At 55.5% G+C, this 18,593-nt stretch overlaps 1 protein-coding gene across 3 annotated transcripts in view; it reads left to right on the forward strand.

Moving 5' to 3' along the window:
• Nucleotides 1–80: 80 nt before the first annotated feature.
• GRM4 (glutamate metabotropic receptor 4) overlaps nucleotides 81–18,593 on the forward strand; it is a gene marked incomplete at its 3' end in the record, with an annotated part of 98,390 nt that continues 79,877 nt past the window's right edge. For 2 of the 3 annotated variants that reach the window (XM_079933775.1, XM_079933776.1), the window contains exon 1: nucleotides 106–659. In XM_079933775.1, coding sequence (XP_079789901.1) covers nucleotides 141–659 — 519 coding nt within the window. In that variant the 5' untranslated portion in view covers nucleotides 106–140. Of the gene's footprint in view, nucleotides 660–18,593 lie in introns of all 3 variants that reach the window. The other variant, XM_079933774.1, reaches the window with a different exon arrangement.

Here is an 18,593-nt window from a genome sequence, read left to right on the forward strand (position 1 = left end):
CCATCAGCCGCCCTGCTGCTGAAGCTGCACTGGAGAGACTTGTGGGGGCTGCTCTGCCCCTGCTCCCCCAGGCTGTGGGCCAGGGGCCCACACGGCTAGGAGGGAGGCCTGCCATTCATGGGTCTCTAGGGATTTCCGAGATGCCTGGGAAGAGGGGCTGGGGCTGGTGGTGGGCCCGGCTGCTCCTTTGCCTGCTCCTCAGCCTGTCTGGGCCCTGGGTGCCTTCCTCCCTGGGGAAGCCCAAAGGCCACCCTCAAATGAATTCCATCCGCATAGATGGTGACATCACTCTGGGAGGCCTGTTCCCGGTGCACGGCCGGGGCTCAGAGGGCAAGGCCTGCGGAGAACTCAAGAAGGAAAAGGGCATCCACCGCCTGGAGGCCATGCTCTTTGCTCTAGATCGCATTAACAATGACCCGGACCTGCTGCCCAACATCACGTTGGGCGCCCGCATACTGGACACCTGCTCCAGGGACACCCATGCCCTGGAGCAGTCGCTGACCTTTGTGCAGGCGCTCATTGAGAAGGATGGCACGGAGGTCCGCTGTGGCAGCGGCGGCCCGCCCATCATCACTAAACCTGAGCGCGTGGTGGGTGTCATCGGTGCTTCAGGGAGTTCGGTCTCCATCATGGTGGCCAACATCCTTCGTCTCTTCAAGGTTAGTGCCTGCCCAGCTCCTTTCTCTTCTTCTCCTCCTGAATCCGAGGGAGAGAGTGTGTTTCCCAGCTCCCCGAGCAATCTCTGAGAATTTGGGGCTGACCTGTGGTGAGGAGGGACCCAGCTCCGTGGTGCTGACCATGGTGCTGAAACAGCACCTGCTGCAGGCAGCTCCTTGATCGACTCTGCTCCTCTGCGGGGAATTCTGAACCGGGAGGGGAAAGGAAGTACTGGCGAACAACAGAAGGGAGGAGGAGATGGGCAGACAGAAATATAAAAAACCCAGACAGATGGACGAATAGAAATTTAGGTAGATAGAAAGGTAGACAGATTAAAAGATAAACATAGAATGGGAATGGGAATGTTGGAGATTGCCAGGGAGAAAAAGCAAGACTTTTGTTTTGACATTGTTTTTCAATAATTGCAATTGCCAAGAAAGATCTGTTTTTCTCCCGGGTAGCTGAGAAAGCCCCGCATGGCCCTTCCGCTCCACCTCAGGATTATAGTTAGAAGATGTGTCCTGATTTTTTGGATGAGGTGTTGGCTACCGCAGTGAACGGAGATGAGGACGGGAAAAGGCCTGGAGGAGCGGGCAGTCCCTGTTTCTGGTGCCCTTGGCCCTGAGCTTAGCCTCCCTGGCTCATTACCTTCCTTCTGCCCCTCTTCCTTGCACACCTTTCTCCCCTTCCTTCTGGAATCCCTCCCTGCCCCCTCCTTGCCGCCTCCCTTCCTCTCTTCCTGGGGCAGGAGCTGCTGATTTGCAATTCAATTGGAGCCAAGTGCTTCGCTAAGCTGCTAAAACTACTGAAAGCTACTGGGTAGAGAGAAAAACATTACAAGCATTTTACCAATAATTATGTGCCTGCTTCTCTCTGGGAGCCTCCTCGTTTGCTGTGTGTGCGTGTGTGTGTGTGTGTGTGTGTGTGTGTGTGTGTGTGAGAGAGAGAGAGAGAGAGAGAGAGAGACAGAGAGAGAGAGAGAGACAGAGAGAGAGATACAGAGAGAGACAGAAAGACAGAGAGAGAGGAAGAGAGAAGAGGGTGAGGGAGGAGGAAGGTGGCACAAATGGAGCCTCTGGGTCCCTTCTTCGCTCTGGTGTTAGATTCTTGGCCTCTGGAATCGGCCCCTTGCCTCCTCAAAGGCTCCAGAGTTAGGGAGTGGACAGAGAGAGGCTGTTTGGCCTCATGCAGGATGGGAAGCGCTGAGGCTGGAGCCGTCTCTCCTGGACCCTTTCTGGAACACGTTTGCCCAATCCCATGATGCATCAGTACTTGGGGGGCATTTCTGGGGGCCGGGGTAGAAGTGGGGATGAACGGTGCGAATGTCTCTGTGTTGGCTGTGAGGGTAGGTGGGAAAGAAAGGTGGTTGAGTTGTCCTGTCACAGCAGGGGTGGGGTTGGAACTTTGCCATAGGCTGGTCTGGGCCACGTGTGCTCTGCAGTCCTTGCCTTGGGGCCTTCTTCCTGTAGTGTTGGTTTTGCTTGATGATCCAGATGAAAACATTATTTTAATTTAAAAACAAATGGATGCATTCTGAAGGATGCAAAATCACGCCGAAGCCGGAGACTTGAAGGAGACTTTGCCTTTGTAGCGGGCAATTTGAACAACTGCTGGGGAGCAGTGTTGCTTGTGGACATTCGTTGGTGGGATGGTTGGGGAATGGGAAACTGGTCCAGTCCCTCCACATGCCCAATTCTGCAGTGAGGAGTAGAGACCCAGAGGGGAGGGGGAGCAAGGCTCTGTGGTCCCAGGGCCTAGTGATGGCTTCGGTGAGCTGTGTCACCAATTCAGCCTGCCTTCCCTGGGCTTGGGAGGTGAGGCGACCTGGGTCATCCTGACTGAGTGGGGCACAGCCCCCTAGCCTTTGAGAAGACCAGACTACAGGTGGGGCTGCTGCAGTGTCCTTTTCTGAGCTTTGTATTAAACACCTTGGTGAGTCTGTGTCTTTTAAAAAGTGTTTTATAAAGATGATAAAACAACGTGATTGGGCCCTTGGGGCTATGACATTGGTAAGGGTCCTTCCCCACCATGTCCTAGAGGGGAACCAGTACGCACTTTATAGGGAGGTGGAAAAGATCAAAGGAGCTGAGAGGTGTCACCAGACACATGGCCAAGGCTCTAAGAAAGGTCGCTGTCAGCATGAGGCCTTGAAGCGGGTTCTTGGAAGCCCCACACAGCAGTGGGCTGTGACTGCTGTGCTGACCTCTCCCAGGATGGGGAAGGTCGCTGGTGGGGTGAGGGGGTCTGGGGCCAAAGGGCCTCACCAGCCGAGGGCTCTTCAGCTGCCCATCTGGTCACATATGAATGTGGCGTGGCCTGGGTTTTGTCCTGCCCCGAGAGCAAGATGGGACTGGGAGGTAGAGGCCTAGGGAGGGGAGAAGGAAGGGGGACGGAAGGGGCCTGTTGGGAAAGGAAAGGGGACGGGCGGTGGGGGAGATGGGGAGAGAGGCAGAAGGAGACAGCTGGCTATGGTCCGAAGTCCCTGGGTCCCTTTTAAGAGCGTTAATGTTCCAGGCTGGCGACAAGAGGGCTCCTCAATAATTAAACTGGTAGAAATGAGAGGCTGGGCCAGAAACTGAAAAGCCATTTACAGAGACAAAAAGGTTGAACTTTGAGGAGGGAGGTCAGGTGCAGAGCTTCAGGCAGGGAAGGATGAGGGAGGGGCATCTTGGGGGCCAGGGGAGCTGCGGTGTCAGGTGTCTGTTTCAAAGGGCATTGCTGCGCCCCAGCCCCGCTCCCTGCCAAGGCTATTAGTGGGGTCTGCTGGGAACTTCCCCCAGAGGCTGTGATTACAGCTCTCTTTCCTCCGTGAGGTGGATTTCCTGTGCAAAGCTTAGAGAGGAGCTCTGGGTTTGGGGGCACGTGGGGTAATTTCCTGCCTGGAGAATGCTGATGGGGTTCTGTCAAGGCCAGGGTATGAGCAAAACTCACACCTGCCAGAGCTGGGAGGGGCCAACTTCCTGTCGTACAGTTGTGGAAACTGAGCCCTGATTAAGGGACGGGCCAGGGCTGGGAGTCAGGTCCCAGCTCCCAGAACTGACTCCTTCCAGACTGCCTGCCCAAAGCAACTGGGTTGGAAGTGGGGCCTCAAACCCAGGCCGTCATTAGGGATCAGAAGCCCTGACTTCGGGAAGTTGTGGGTCTGACAGCTCATATCCTTTACTCCCCTGTTCCCACCCACTCCTTCATTTTCATTTTGGCTCCATTCTCCTAGTCAAGGGAATATTGATGGAGCTAAAGAATACTTTTCAGAGGAGAGCCTAACGCAGAGGATGTGACCTCTACAATGCTGTGTCGTGGGGACAGCCCAGGTTCTGAAGCCAGTCAGATCTGAGTTTGAATCGCTGTGCCACCAGAGTTACCTCACGATATCCACCATATCTACTCACCATACCAGTCACTTCCACCATAGTATGAACGAGTCAGTAATATCTTTTCCTGAGAGCAGTTATTGTTGGAGGGAAAAAGAACATAGTAAGTGCCCTGGAAGGAAACAGTTTTCCAATCCTTGACCTGTAAGAGCTCAGAAGGATCCAGAAGTCATTGCATTGAGTCCCTCATTAATTTTGCAGTGGAGAAAAAACAACAACAACAACAAAAACTGAGGCTTGAAGATGGGAATGTGGCCTAGCATGGTGGGTAAGCATCTGGAGACTGGAGCCAGACAGCTTTCGCCACCTTGGCAAATCGTTTAGCCTGTTTGTGCGTCGGTTTCCTCCTTTGTAAAAAGGGGATGACAGTGGTCTCCTAGGCCTGGTGTGGGAATTAAGGGTTAATGTCCAGAAAAGGCCTAGCCTGGTGCCTGGCACACAGTCAGCCTGCAGAAAATGTCATTGCACAGCTTGTAGCTGGGCCTTAAGTCAGCATGAGAGGCTCCGTTGATGTGGAAGAGGCTGGGCCGGGTGGGCAGGGACAGATGGTGACCTTTGAGGCTGATCCTGGAGAGGACCGACCATCTGCTGGGCCTCAGGTGTCTCCCTGTGGTGTGGAGACTGAGTGGCCAACTTAACTTGCAGGTAATGAGGGTTTTCTGGCCGTCACCACAGTGGGGTTTGAGCACTAAGACTGGGGTGGAGTGGAGAGAGGGCAGGAAGGGGCAGGTGGGAGAGGGGATGCCAGCCAGCAGGTGGAGGGCAGGTGCCCAGCTTCCTAGGAGAGGCCGGGCCAGGGACACTGGTGGGCGACATTGGCTCTCTGTGCCACGTCAGCCTGGCCTGTGAGGGCTTGTCCCTCGCGGGGCTGTGAGTGCTGGTAAGGGTCTGTGGTGCCTTTTAGAGAAAGCTGCCTGCCAGGTGCTTGGCTTGTCTGCCCCTCAGTGCCAGGCCCAGGGCTCCTGGGGAACCTCTGTGGCTCAGCTGATACCCCATGTTCTGCTTGAAAGTGTTTTCACTGCACAACCAGGAGGAACTTTCAAGAGGGTCCACCCACTCTCACACAGCCTGCCTGTCCTTGAAGACAGCTCTGTGCTTGCAGCGCCCAGGCCAAGAGACGTGGTGGCATTTTTGACCTCTGCCTTTCTACCATCTGCAGATCCTGCAGGCTCTCCTTTAGGACACGTCCTCGTGCTGGAGTCTCCTCAACCCCCACCTTGTGCGCTCTCACCCGGATCCGGCAGAAACCTCTCTCCTCTCCCTGCTTCCAGACAGGCCTTTCCACAGCCCAGCCTTTGCTCAGCTAACAGAGCGACCTTGCTAAAAGCCAAATCCAACCTGCTCCCCACCCTGCTTAAACTTGTTCTTGACTTTGCATTGCTCTTAGATTAAAACGCAAACTTCCAAAATGCTTGCCAGTCTGACAGGCCCTGTGCTACCTGGTGCTCTGACCACATCGTTTTGCCTCTCCTGGGTGCACTCCATACCAGTCCTACTGTTTTCTTTATGTTCCTTGAAGACACTGTGCTGTTTGCCCACCACAGGGCCTTTGCACCTGCTGTCCCGTCTCTATTGGAATGTTCTCCTCCTACTCCTTGAGGCTGCATCCTTCTCATTCAACCTAAAGTTTAAGTGGACGCTCTTCAGAGAACCACCCTCCATCCCCCAGTTATTCTATATTATTTTCCCATCTTCCCCTTCATGACCCTCACCACAGTTTGTAGTCATGTCCGTATTTCTTTGTTTGTTTTCATGTTTCTCTTGGCTTCCCCTCTGGGCTGCTGCCCGTTTTTGTACGGCCCATGAGCTGAGAATGGTCTCCGTGTTTTAAATGGTTGAAAAAAAATTAAAAGCAATATGTCATGACACAGGAAAATTATATGAAATTCAAATTTCAGTGTCTGTAAAGTTTTATGGGAGCGCAGCCATGCCTGTTCATTTACATATTGTCTAGCACTGCTCTTGAGCTATGCCCTTGGAATTAAGTAGATGAGACAGAGACCATCAGCTGACCCCTGCTGGCCTCTAAGTTGCGCCTGTAGGATCCCAACAGATGCCAGGTCCATGGGGGGCCCTCAGGAAATCATGGCTGAAGGGACTCACGGAGAGTGAGCCATTTGCAGCCCCCATGTCTCCCCAAACTCTGCAATGACAGCAGGGGGGCCCCCGTCTGCAGAGCCTGCATGAGCTCCTGGCTGTGGGGATAAGTGTAGGTAAGCTCACTTTACCATGGGGTCCAGCCACTGGCCACCAGTGCCCACCACTTTGGTGACCCCTGGGCCACCTGTTTCCTCCTCCCAAATACCTCCAGCCCCTTGCTGACTTACGGAATTCTTTTCGCTTAATGCTTTGTTCCCCGTTAAAGGGTATCCCCATGTCCCACTATTGGCTGTTGTTAGAGATTTGTCCCAAGAAGGCTCACTCAGTGCATGTTCGGGGGTGAATGAGGGACCCTCCTGAAGAGGTCGTTGGGGTAGAATAATCGCAGCATTTACATGGCATGTGTCCTGTGTCAGGGTCTGCCCCAGTCCTCACAGCAACCCCCAGGGGTAGGTGTACAGTGGTTATCCCCATTTTACAGACGGAGAACTGAGGCTCAGAGAGGCTAAGCAAATTCCTCAAGGTCACACAGCTAGTAAGTGGTGGAGCTGGCATATGAGCCCAGGCTGTTTGACCCTGAATCTACCCTTTTTATCCCTCTGCTCTCCTCTCTCTTGGTCATCAGATAGTCTTGGGTGAGATCTGGCCCAATACTCACTGTGTGGCCTTTCTGAGTCTCAGTTTCTGTATCTGTAAGAAGGAGTGTGATGATACTCATTAGGCAGCAGCGATAAAGTACGCAAAGCCTTTAGCGGTGCTTAGGGGTTGCCGGTGTTACGAGAACAGGTTGGATAGACATTAAGGTGTGAGAGGGGGTCGGGGAGGAGCGGAGGAGGTGTAGGAAGTGGTCTTGCTGAGGGTGACTGTCAGGGCCCGTTCTCCTGAGGTGAGGACCACGCAGCCCTCCCTCTGCTTTTACAGCATTTCTCTTTCCCCCAAACCCTAGGTGTCCCTTCGTGGTGGGAGTCTGGGGAGGGGGCCTCAAGACCCAGGGTCAGACCAGCATCTAAACAGAGTGGGGAGGGAGGTGAGGGGAGGGGAACAGCCCTGACCACTGAGTTGCCAATTCTCTCTGTGCTTCCGGCAAGTCCTTCCCTGTGGGTGGGGCACTGGGGTACAGGTTGCATCGCCTGGTGGTTCTCAAGCCTGGCAGCTCATCATAGTCACCTGGGGAGCATTGGCTTCCTGGGCCTCCAGTGGTGAGGAGCCTTGGGGCTGGGTCTGTATTTGCACACCTGCTGGGAGGCTCAGCTGGCCGCTGGGTGGATGCTCTGAGTCCTCCTTGGCGTCCCGGTATTCCTGTCCCCTCTGGCTTCCCCAGCGAGTGCCCCCGCCCACCCCGCAGCCCTCTCAAGCCCACTTCCTCTGATGTGTACCTTCGGGTTGCAGGACCTCTCTGAACATGGGAAATTTGGGAGTGGAAGCAACAGGGTTTCAGCTCTGATCACTGGACTGGCAAACAGGCTCATTACTAGGAATGAAAAGGAGAGAGTGGAGGCCTTTGGGGGGCCTCTGGGTAGACTTCCTGGAGATGCCCTGGAGGGAGGCCTGGTGGGCTCCTGGAGCCTGGGTAGGGCTGACAGGGCCCCTGGGCAAGGTGTGTGACATTGTGGAGGGGCCGAGGTGGGGCTGAGCCTGGGGAAGCTCAAGGTCATGACTGCTGGTTTCTGGCTCGCTGTCCCCCACCTGGACCTTGGTTGGCCCATCTGTAAGAATCCATTCATTCGTTCACTCACCAAGTGTGTCTTGAACATCTCCTCTGGGCCTCGCCCTGCTAGAGCTGTGGCCTCCAACTGGCTACACATTGGAATCAGCTGGGGAGTTTAAAATTCCTGGGTATCCGAGCCCCACCCCAGGATTTTGGATTTGATTGATGTGAGATGGGGCCTGGGCTCCCCGGGTGATACTCACGTGCAACCCCAGGTGGAGAGCCGCCACGCTAAGCAACCTTACAAAGCAGGCAACAAAGCAGATGGAGGCCTGGCCCTTGTAGGCTTCCACGTTTGAAGGGAAGGCAGGCAGTGAACAGGTAAAACACATAAACGTATAATTGTCACGGGAGAGCACTTCCTTGTAGGACAAAGCAAGGAGGTGGCTAGAAAGCCATGGTGGGTGGGGGTGCCAACTTAGACAGGATGGTTGGAGGTGGACTTTTTGAAGGGGGACATTTGTGCATAAACTTGAGTCGAGTGAAGGAGGTCGCCCTACGAATATCTGGAGGAAGAGTTTTCCAGGTAGAGGGAACAGCAAGTGCAAAGGCCCTGGGGCAGGACTGTGCTTGGTTGCTGACTTGACCCAGGAGCTCAAGAGGGAGGACCCAGACAGCCCTGGGGCCAGGGGGAGGAGGACCAAGGGGGCTCCAAAACCCACAGCTGCTCCTTCTAGCTGCAGAGGGTATTGGGGGAGGAGGGTTACCAGGATTCTGGTGACCTTGGGCAAGTCACTGGGCCTCTCAGGCCTTCAGTTTCCTCACCTGTAACATAGGTAGGTGGTTCTTGACCAGTCCTTGTGAAGCCACAGAGGTGATGGGGAGGAGATGTAAGGGTAGAGCCCATGTGAGAGGCTAGTTCTTTCTCCTGGCTCTCCCCGTGCTGGCCTCTGGCCTCCCCCTCCCAAGCCCCCTGTACCTCTTCTAACTCCTCCCCCTTCATTTCGCTGCTCCCCGCTCCCTGACCTGAGGATGAACAGAGCTGGATACAGGAGGGAGGCAGACGGGGACCCTAAGGGGCAGTAGCTTTCAGTGGTCGAAGCGTGGGCCCTGGGCCAGATGGCCTGGTTCATACCCCTGCTCTGCCATTATTACCTGGGAGGCCCCTCTCTGTGCCTCAGTTTCCTTGTCTGTAAAACTGGGGACGCTTGTAGCCCCCACATCATAGGGCCTTGTGAGGATTACATGAGGATTACACAGAAAGAGCTCAGGGCAGTGCCTGGCATGGGACTCGATATTGGCTGAGTGCCTGGCCATGGGGGGGCAGCCACACAGTAGGTCACTCAGATCCTGGCCCCAGGTCACTGGGCCTCTCTGGACCTCACCATCTCATCTATAAAATGGGCAGAATCACATGCACCTTTCAGGGTGTGGATGCAGAATAAGAATGGGAAGCAGGTGGCAGGCTGGGCGCACAGTAGGGTCAATAATATTTGTCCTCATCTCTTGCTGACAGAGTATCCAAGGGGCCTTCGAGGAGGCATGTGGTCTGGGCCGTGAAGGGTGGGGGGCTCTGTGGGGCGGAGGGGCAGGTTGCTGGCTTTGGGCATAGGAATGACTCTGGTGAGTGTACCCGAGTCCCCCTGTGTGATGGTCCTGGGGTCCTCCCGACCCTCCCAGTTAGGTGTGGGGGATGGTAGGGTGATCTCCGGCTCCTCCCTTGGGGAAGGCTGAGGGTCCCCTTACCAGAAGTCTCCCATAGCTTAGGGACCTGCGCTCTGGGCCTGGCTCTGCTGCTGACTCACTGTGTGACCTTGGGTGGGTTGGCTGCCCTCTCTATGAGCCGAGGGCGTTGGATTAGGTGGGCTCTGACCCCTGTCCTTTACCTGGAGCCTTTCCTGCAGAAGGAGCGACGAGCTTACTCCTCAGGTTCAGGCTGACCACCCGTGGCCTCCCCTGATCGTGGGCCTCCCCGCCTTTGCCTGGGCCATGCCCTCCTCCTGGAATGTCCTCCTTGATGCCTGACGGGCAGAGTCGGGCTCCTCCCCCAAGCCCTGACTCAACATCCAAGACCTTCCTGACCCTCCAAGGTCTGAAATCCTGGGGTACATGGGGTTTCTCGTGTGGCATTCTTGGGTCTCCCCAGAGTTCATATGCACATTGAGGGCAGGACTGGGTTGGACCTCTCTTGGTGCCCGGCCTGGATACAGACAGAAAGACAAATCAGGGAGCCTGCCATCCTTGGGACCAGGAGTTGGATGAGGGAGCTGTGCCTGCCGCATGGGTGGGGCTCACAGGCCGCAGGGCTAAGCCCACTTTACTTCCCCCTGCCAAGCCCGGTTTGAACTGTGTACTTTTCGGTTTCCCCTGAATTACTAAACTAGCATTTTTATGACCAAGACATGTTGGAAATGAAAAGGAAAATTCTGCTTTATATTCCAATTGACCTTTCCACTTGCCACCTGTTCAGGGGGCCTGGGCTGGGGCGAGGTGATGAGAGAGAGAGAGGCGGGGGCGGGGGAGTGAGAGAGAGAGGGAGCCTGGTGTGCTTGTGGGGGCCTGGCTCTCCCACCTGCCTGGGGCTGCAGGAGCTGGGCCTGACCAGGCGGCCGCCTTCCCCACAGGGGTCGCTCTAGACAGCAGGATGGCCTTGGGTCGAAGCTGGAAGGGGTTTATGGGAAGCCTGAAGTGTGAGGAAACGTTAAGTGCCTTCTAAGTACTTTGATTATTTTAAATTGCTTAAGTGGTTTCTAAGATGGTCCTAAGTATCCCGGTGACAAAATCAATTAGGAAAGTACAACAAACTCAGTAAGAGGAGAGTAGCCCCCTCACCTGCCTTCCCTGCCCCCATTCCCACCTGGGCCTGGCCGCTCAGCCTGGACCAGGAACCCCTCCTCTAGCCTCCCAACATCAGACTGGGGCTCCCCCACCACCTGTGCTGGGCTCTCCCGGCCTTGAGTCCTGACCCCTCTCTCAAGCATTTCAGTTGGTGGTGGGGGAGAGAGGGTGCGTGTGTTTGGGGACTTGACAGGGTCTCCTTTAAAGATGCTTCTCTCTCCGGAATGAGCCTTTTGTCTGGCCGCTGGGGGACCTGGAGCACCGTAGACACGGCCTCCTTTTCAGTGACAGCATTACTGCGTGAGTGCCTCAGACCTTCCCCTGGGTGTTCAAAGGAGCCGGAGGACGTACCCCAGCCCCTGGAGTACAGCCTGGAGGCAGCCACCGCTCCCTGCGTGCCTTCCAGAGAGCTCTCGCCTGGGCGTGGCTGCCGTGTCACACACTCCAGGCAACATTCACCAGCACGTGGGGGGGGCTGCACACGTGTGTTCTCCCCCTCCATTTTCACACATCCGCAGCCCCTGCTGGGTGAGCTTGCAGTGCTCTTGGGGTTCACCTCTGTCGGCACAAAAGGGCTTTGTGTGGTCCCCAGGACTGCCTGCTTCCTGTCTCCTCAGGACGGACACTTGGTGGTTCCTGATCTCGTGCTTTAACAAAGAGCTGCGATGGGTAACTTTGTGATTGGCCACTCCGCAGGTCTCTGTAGGGTGAATTCCTGCAGACACGTGCTGGGGCAAAGGGCAAGCGTGTTTATAATTTCTTGTACTCTTGCCAGCAAGGGGTGACAGCTGGACTCGGTGGCGCCCCGTGGCCGGGGCCGTGGCCCCAGAGGAGGTCCTGTGGCTGATTCTGACTTGGCCCCCGTGCAGCCTCGTGTAGTGGATCGTGGGAGGTAGGGCCGGGCTGGCCCCTGGGCCTCAGCTCAGGAGCTGCCCAGAGGAGCGAGTGGGCTCGTGTCATGTCTCACTGGTGGCTGGTGGGGTGTGAGGTTTCTGAGCCGCTTCCTCGGCCGTGTCTGTGCACGTCCAGGGGGCTCTCCCTCCACAAAGAGTCGTGGCAGTGAAGGCTGGGGTGCTGGGTGCTGGGAGCAGGAGGTGGCAGGGCCCTACCTAATTGGAGCGGTTATCCTGGGAGTGACAGGTGTTCAGGTGCTCCCTTTGGGGGTGGGTGGAAAGGTGGATGTGGCAGGTGCAGCGTAGGAGGCAGAACCAGGTGTCCTCCATGATGCTATGAGCATAGAGCACGGGAGTGGGGAGAGGTGCCCAGCTGGACTCTGCCGGCCTGAGGCCGGGGGACTGTGGCTTCACTTGATTCCTCCTCAGGAGGAAAGCCCCCAAAGCCCAGGAAATTCAGCTCCAGGATTGCAATCCAGCATGGTGGCTGAGGGAGGGTGTGGACAGGGGGCCAGTCCAGCAGGGAGGGGAGATGACCTCACTTGCACCATTTGCTGTGGGCAGGAGGGATGCATGGCAGGAGGGGTCTGGGAGAAGGAGGCAGGAGCCCCAGGGCTCCCAGGGTGGCCTTGCCTTGGTACCCATCTCGTGCACCTCAACTCCAGCTCTCCCTCCAGCCCCTGCCAGCTCCAGTCCAGTTCCCCAGGGTCATTCCCTGACCACACCCCTTGCAGTGTCCAATCTGCTAACCTCTGCTTCTGATGTCCCCTCAGCCCCTGAAGAATGCTCTCTCTGCCTTTTCTTTACATAAAAAATAATTGAAGTATAACTTATACACGGTAAAGTACACAAATTTCGAGGGCATTACTTGATGAGCTTTTATAAATTAAGATATAGAACATTTTCAGTTCCCTAGAACATTCTCTTGAGCCCCTCCCAGTCCACATCCCTCCGTCCCCAAGGCTAGTTGGTAGCCTGATTTCTAAAAGTATAGATTAGTTTTTTGTTTTTTGTTTCTTTTTTCAGTACGCGGGCCTCTCACTGTTGTGGCCTCCCCCATTGCGGAGCACAGGCTCCGGACGCGCAGGCTCAGCGGCCATGGCTCACAGGCCCAGCTGCTCTGCGGCATGTGGGATCTTCCCGGACCGGGACACGAACCCGCGTCCCCTGCATTGGCAGGCGGACTCTCAACCACTGTGCCACCAGGGAAGCCCCCATAGATTAGTTTTGTCTGGTTTTGAGCTTCACACAACCAGAGTCATACAGTCAGTCTTTTGTGCGTGGCTTCTTTCACTCACATTACCTGTGAGATTCCCCCATGTGGTTGGGTATTTTGATGATTTGCTCTTTTTCATTGCTCTGCACTATTCCACTGTGTCATTGTTTGTGTAGTTCAGCATTCATTTACCCATCCTGCTGCTGCTGGACATCTGGGCTGAGTTCAGTGTTTGGCTATTAGGAATAAAGCTCTTCTGAACATTTGCGTACATGTCTTTTAGTGGACATTAGTGCTCATTTATATTATACATATAAATATGAGTAGATACGATTGCTGGCTCGTTGGCTGCATGAATGATTAGATTTAGGAGAAGCTGCCAAACATTTCTCTAAAGGGATTATATTCCCGCCACATTGTTTTTTGCTTTGGAAATTCCACCTGTGCTTCAAAGGCCCATCTTGAATGCCACCTCTCCTGACACCCTGATGGATAACAGCATTGGTCACTTGGATGTCAGCTCTTCAGGGCACGGTTGTGTCCCTTTTCTTGTCTGCTCTATCTCCAGGGCCTGGAACCTGACAGGTGCTTCATAAAATGAATAGTTGAATTTATGTGCCTGGCCCTGTATCAGGAGTTTCACATAGGTTATCTAATGTAAGTCACTGGCTAGGAAGTCCGTCGCACTGGCCCTGTTCTACAGGTGAGGAAACTGAGGCTTGTGCAGAAAGCAGTGGAGGCCTGCAGCACTGCCTATCCCTGAAGCCTCTGCTCATTCCACAGTTCTCAGCGGCATGTGTTTGGAATTTCTTGCTCTTTTTCAGCTCGCCCACTTTGATTTCACTCGGCCTCATATTCTAGTCCGGGGGTTGTTGAATTAAATCTCGTGGGTGACCTAGTTAGCTTGTGACCCAGCCAGCTCCTGAAGGATCTGTCAGCTTTTTCTTCATCCTGAGCCTGTGCCCTAGAATCAGGGTTTTCCAGGTTGGGATGGGGTGGGAAGGCTGAAGAAACCCACCCGTATGAAATTAAAGCCCTCTTCTGGCTTTGTCAAAGTCCCTTGTCAAAATCCCTTTCCATTGGTTGTGACAATCCCTGAGGTCACAGCCTGGCCACCGTCCTTTGCATTTTCCGAGTGAAAAAATTGGAGCCCAGGGAGGCGGGGTGATCTGCCTAGAGTTGTCAAGGAGCCTGGGGAGGAGCTGAGGTGAGGGCCTTGAGCTCCTGCCTTCCAGCCATGTGCTGTAGGATTGTAGGGGTGTGCTGGGAGTGGATGGAGAATGGGAGTTAGGCTAAGAACCCACCAAGGCTTGTCCCAGGGCCGCTTTGGGGAGCTGGAAAGGCTCTTTCAGGTCATCGATTTACTAAATGGTCTTTTAGAGCCCTGAAAAGTGTGCTGGGGTGTCTCAGGGGCAGATCCCTAGAGGAGCCTGGAGGCTACTGTCCATGGTGCTGAAACAGGACTTGACTGTTGGGAAGCAGAGGAGGGGGCAGTAGAGCCGGCCTTGGGGGCGCTATAGCTCCCCAGGAGGTGCTATCCTGCCAGTGTCGGTGGGAGCTGGGCATGTGGCCGGGCAGACGGTGCAGGCGCCTTGATATTTTAATTGAAGCCTGGAGACACGGTTACTCTCTCTGCTGTGCTAACAATGTACGGAATAAATAATTCATTGGTGGCTGTGTTGTGCCTGCTGTTCTCACCCATGGGGGTGGCCACACGTGTGCTCAACATGCAAGCTGCTGGGTGGGCCAGCACTGCTATTATGGGCTGGTGGATGGACCAGAGGCGGTGCGTTGCCATTTTAACAGGGCCCTGGTCACCTCTCAACCGCCGCGAATCCGTTTCCTCCCAGGCAACCCCCAAGGAGAGGTGAGTGGAATGCGGGGCCAGCTGCTCCTGCGTGCTGCAATTAAGTGGCACTTAAAGGTCCATTTGTCCTCAGAGCAGCCTGAAATGGCAGCAACCTGGAGGAAAGGCCCCTCTTCATGGGCACTCTCTCTGGGCTGTGTTTGAACTGGTTCCATTGGATTCAGCAAATACGTATGGAGCTCCAAGTTTGTGCAAGATACCGGAGCAGGTGGTGGGGATGGGAGAGATTGCCAGTGAATAAATCTGGGTCCTTCCTGGATGCGGAGGTATGACATGCATATGATTTGTCACAGCTCAGGTTGGGGGTGTGGGAGGGCTGTGGTGGAGGTACAGGCGAGGGTGTGTGGGGGCTCAGAGTAGGGAGAGGTCGGTTCTGACAGGGCATACATGGGGTGGCTGCCTGGAGGAGGTGTCCTGCAGGCAGAGAGGGAACCATGACAGTGCTCCAGTGGAAAGGACAGGTATGGTTGGAATTTCAGGTATGTCTGGCATGGATGAAGCAGGGCTCCTGGCATGGGAGAGGGTCAGTGGAGAGGGAGTTGGGATGGATTAGGGGCTGAGGCCAAGTGTGTGGGCTTGATGCTGCAGGATGGTGCCTTGGTCCAATCTGGGGGTTAAAATATTCCTTTGGGTGTGGAGTGGAGGTTTGGTTGCAGGCCGAGGCCTGAGGCTGAGAGAATGGTTAGGAGACTGATGGAACAGTTCAGACCGGAGGTTATGGTGGCCCGAATGATGACCTTAAGCATAGTGTCATTCATTCATTAATTCATTCAGCAATCAGATAACTAGTGAGTCGTATGTTAGGCTAGGTTAGGAATAGAGCAGGGAACAAAAACACACGCAATCCTTGCCTACATGGAGCTGACCTTCTAAAGGGGGAGAAAGACAGTAAGCAAGCAGTAATTCAAGAGGTGACAGGTGCTGTGGAGGAAAATTGCAGAGGGCCGGGGTTTCGAGAGTGATGGAGGAGGTGAAGAGCTCTTTTAAACCAGGTGGTCAGGGAAGGGGCATTTGAATATAGGCCCAGGCAAGTGAGGAAGGGAACCAGGTGCCTGGGTGGTATTGTGGGTGAGGGGCACAGCCAGTGCCAAGGCCCCGAAGCAGGGAACATGCTTGGTGCATGTGAAGAACAAGGAGGCTGTTCAGAGAGGAGGAGGAGAGGCGGCAGGGCTGGGTCAGCAGGAGCTCTGGGTCCCAGGACAGAGCGTGGCTGTTCACTCCAGATGCATGAGTTGCCTGTGGAGGGTTTTAAGCAGAAAGTGATGGGATCAGATTTATGGTGTCAGAGGCCCTCTGGCTGCCCTGCGTGGGCTGCAGGTGTAGCCGTGTCAGAGGCAGGCATGGAGGAGTTCATGTGTAATAACCCTCCCTCCCTCTCCCCTCCTCCCAGGGGGCAGTCAGCCTCCAGCCCTCCTCCGCAGAAAGCCCCTGAGGAGGCTTCCAGGAAGCCTGGCAGTTCTGCAGAGCCCTGTTCATCCCGCCCCCCTGCCCCACGCTCCTGGTCCCCAATCCCTGACGCGCTGCGGCTGGGACCCTCAGCCACTGCTGGATGTGCCCTGTTCAGGGCCCTCTCTGGGCCTCAGTCACCATGAGGTGAGCATCGTGGCAAATGTCTCCCTCACTGAGTTGATGTGAGGTTTAAATGGGAGAATGTCTGTGAAAGCTGTAGAGGGAAGGCCATTATTATTACAGATTTCACAGCTAGAGGGCAGACAGAAGGGAATGGTTGAAGGGGGCCCTGAGAGTAGTTATTTAGGAACCTGTGGCTGCAGGTGGTGGTCCTGGCTGAAATATGCCTGGATTCAAAAGCTGCAGGGAAGAGATATTTAGGGAAGCACATGCCGGACAGACTGCCCAAGGAAGTGGTGGGTGTGGGGTGCACCCTTGCCCTGAGGGTGCTGCAGTGACCCCCTGATGTCTGAGCCCTGGGGTGAGTCCTGTCCTCACAGGAGGTCCTTCTTCGGCTTCCGCTGTACCCTGTGCCCCCTCTGGCCCCTTCCCACCAAGAGGTTGGGGCCAGGAGGGTGTTTCCAGCTGGAACCTGCTGTGGGCCCCAGAGTGTCCTCATCTGGGGAGTTGCTCACGCTCCCCGCCTTCCATACCAAGCCTTTCTCTCCCCCACGGAGAACCTGGGGACTCCCCAGCCTCCAATCAGCTCAGGCCCAACCGCAGGAACCTCCCTCCGTCCCTCCTCGGGAGGGTGGTTGAGTTATCTGCCGCTCATATGTTTGGCAGAGAGCTGGCGGTGAGACCCAGACTGGGAGTGCGTTCAATGTGGGGCTCCTTCTGGGGGAACCCCTCTGATTGCTGTCGGCAGCCGTGGATCTGCTGAGGCCCTCCAGGAGCTGCTTATAGAGCTGTGAGCGGGAGACACTGCCTCCCTGGGGCTAGGGGAGAGGACTCAAAGAAAGGGCCTGTTTAATTTAATTCTGTGTTTTATTGCTCGTTGGATAAATAACCTTCATTGAGATGGAAGGTGGGGGGGATGGACAGGGAACTTTGATTAATTTCGAGCTGGTTTCTCATTTGTTAATTTTCTCCCAGTTCAGCAGGATTATTAAAATAAATTACCGACACTGCTCTCTCCTCCCTGGGCTGGAGCGGGGCTTGGTTCACAGGAGTGATCCTGCCCCCCTTTTCCACTACAGTTATTTAGGTACGACTTGGGGCAAGTGATGAGGCCTCCCCTGTCTCGGGGTCTCTGGGCAAGGCCCCCATTTCTTGTTGGGGATCTTCACGTCCCTGCAGCCTCATGGAAGTGCTGGGCACCCAGGGAACGGTGAGAGGTGCTAGCCAGCCAGGGCGCTGTCCCTCCAGCAGTGCCAGTTACCTGGGTGGGCTGGGGCCTGGAGTGAGGGACAGGCCTGCCAGCTCCAGCCCTCTCCCCAACTCATGGTATCCAAGGGAGCGGGACAGGCGGACGAGCATGGCAGGCGGGCTCATAGTCTCTGGGCTGCCCCTCCCCCTGGTGCCCAGTACCTTCGGTCCTCCTCAACCCCCACTGGCCCTGTCTAGGCTCATCAGCCCTCGCCCACCTTGAGCTCTGCCCCTGCCAGGCTGGATCTCCTATTGGTTGGATCAACCTGCAGAAAAACCGCCCCTTGACGGGTGGTAATGGGGGAGAGTGGTCAGCACTTTCCTGCTCGCTGTGGGCAGTTGAGAGTTCCAGCTGCTTGATGGGCAGCTGGGCAGGGCGGTGACAGTTCAGGGGGTGTTATGAACATTCTTTTGTGCTCCCCAAAATGCACAGTAGATGCTGCCCCTGCCCATCCTGATTACACAGGAGTGTGTGTGTGTGCACGGGCACACACACACACATTCAGGTATACTTAGCACCAGGAGCCACTGTCAGCACTTGTGCTGTGTGTCCAGGATGTGTGTGTGGGACTCAGGGCGTGCTTGTGTGAGCTTGTGCTCCTGAATACGGGGGTGGGTGTCTCAGGTACGCTCAGGTAGACCTAGTGGGCATGCCTGGCTCAGGGCGTACCATGTGTCTCTAGGTGTATCTGGGTGTAATTACTCATGTAATTACTCATGTAATTCTGTGTGTGTAATGTATGCTCTCATGTCTGTGTACCTGGGTGTATGTGGAGTGGGCAGGGGCGAGCACTGTGTGTGTGTGTGTGTGTGTGTGTGTGTGTGTGTGTGTGCGCGTGTGTGCGTGACACCCTCGGCACATGCACGCGAGCGGGTCCTTTGGTTTTGGTGGACTGAATCTGCTGGCTCCTGGCAGGGCTGCCAGGTGTGTCCACGTCTGTGTCCGTGTGTGCGTGTTTCCTCCTCCCTGGCCCCTGCCCCCATCGGCTGATGCTCTAGAGCATGAGATTGGATTACCTGGAGTGTCCACCTGGGCAGGCCTTGGCTGCCCTGAGGGTGACCATGGGGAGACCTGTCTCTGCTTGGCTCCGCGTTGCTTGGGGGACACAGGGGTCCCCTGGAGAGAGGCTGTTCCCTGTGGCCTCCTGACCCTACACTCCCCCAGCCCGCCCTAAAGGACCTTCTT

This window comes from Stenella coeruleoalba (genome assembly GCF_951394435.1).
Source record: "Stenella coeruleoalba genome assembly, chromosome: 10".
NCBI classification, from domain to species: domain Eukaryota; kingdom Metazoa; phylum Chordata; class Mammalia; order Artiodactyla; family Delphinidae; genus Stenella; species Stenella coeruleoalba.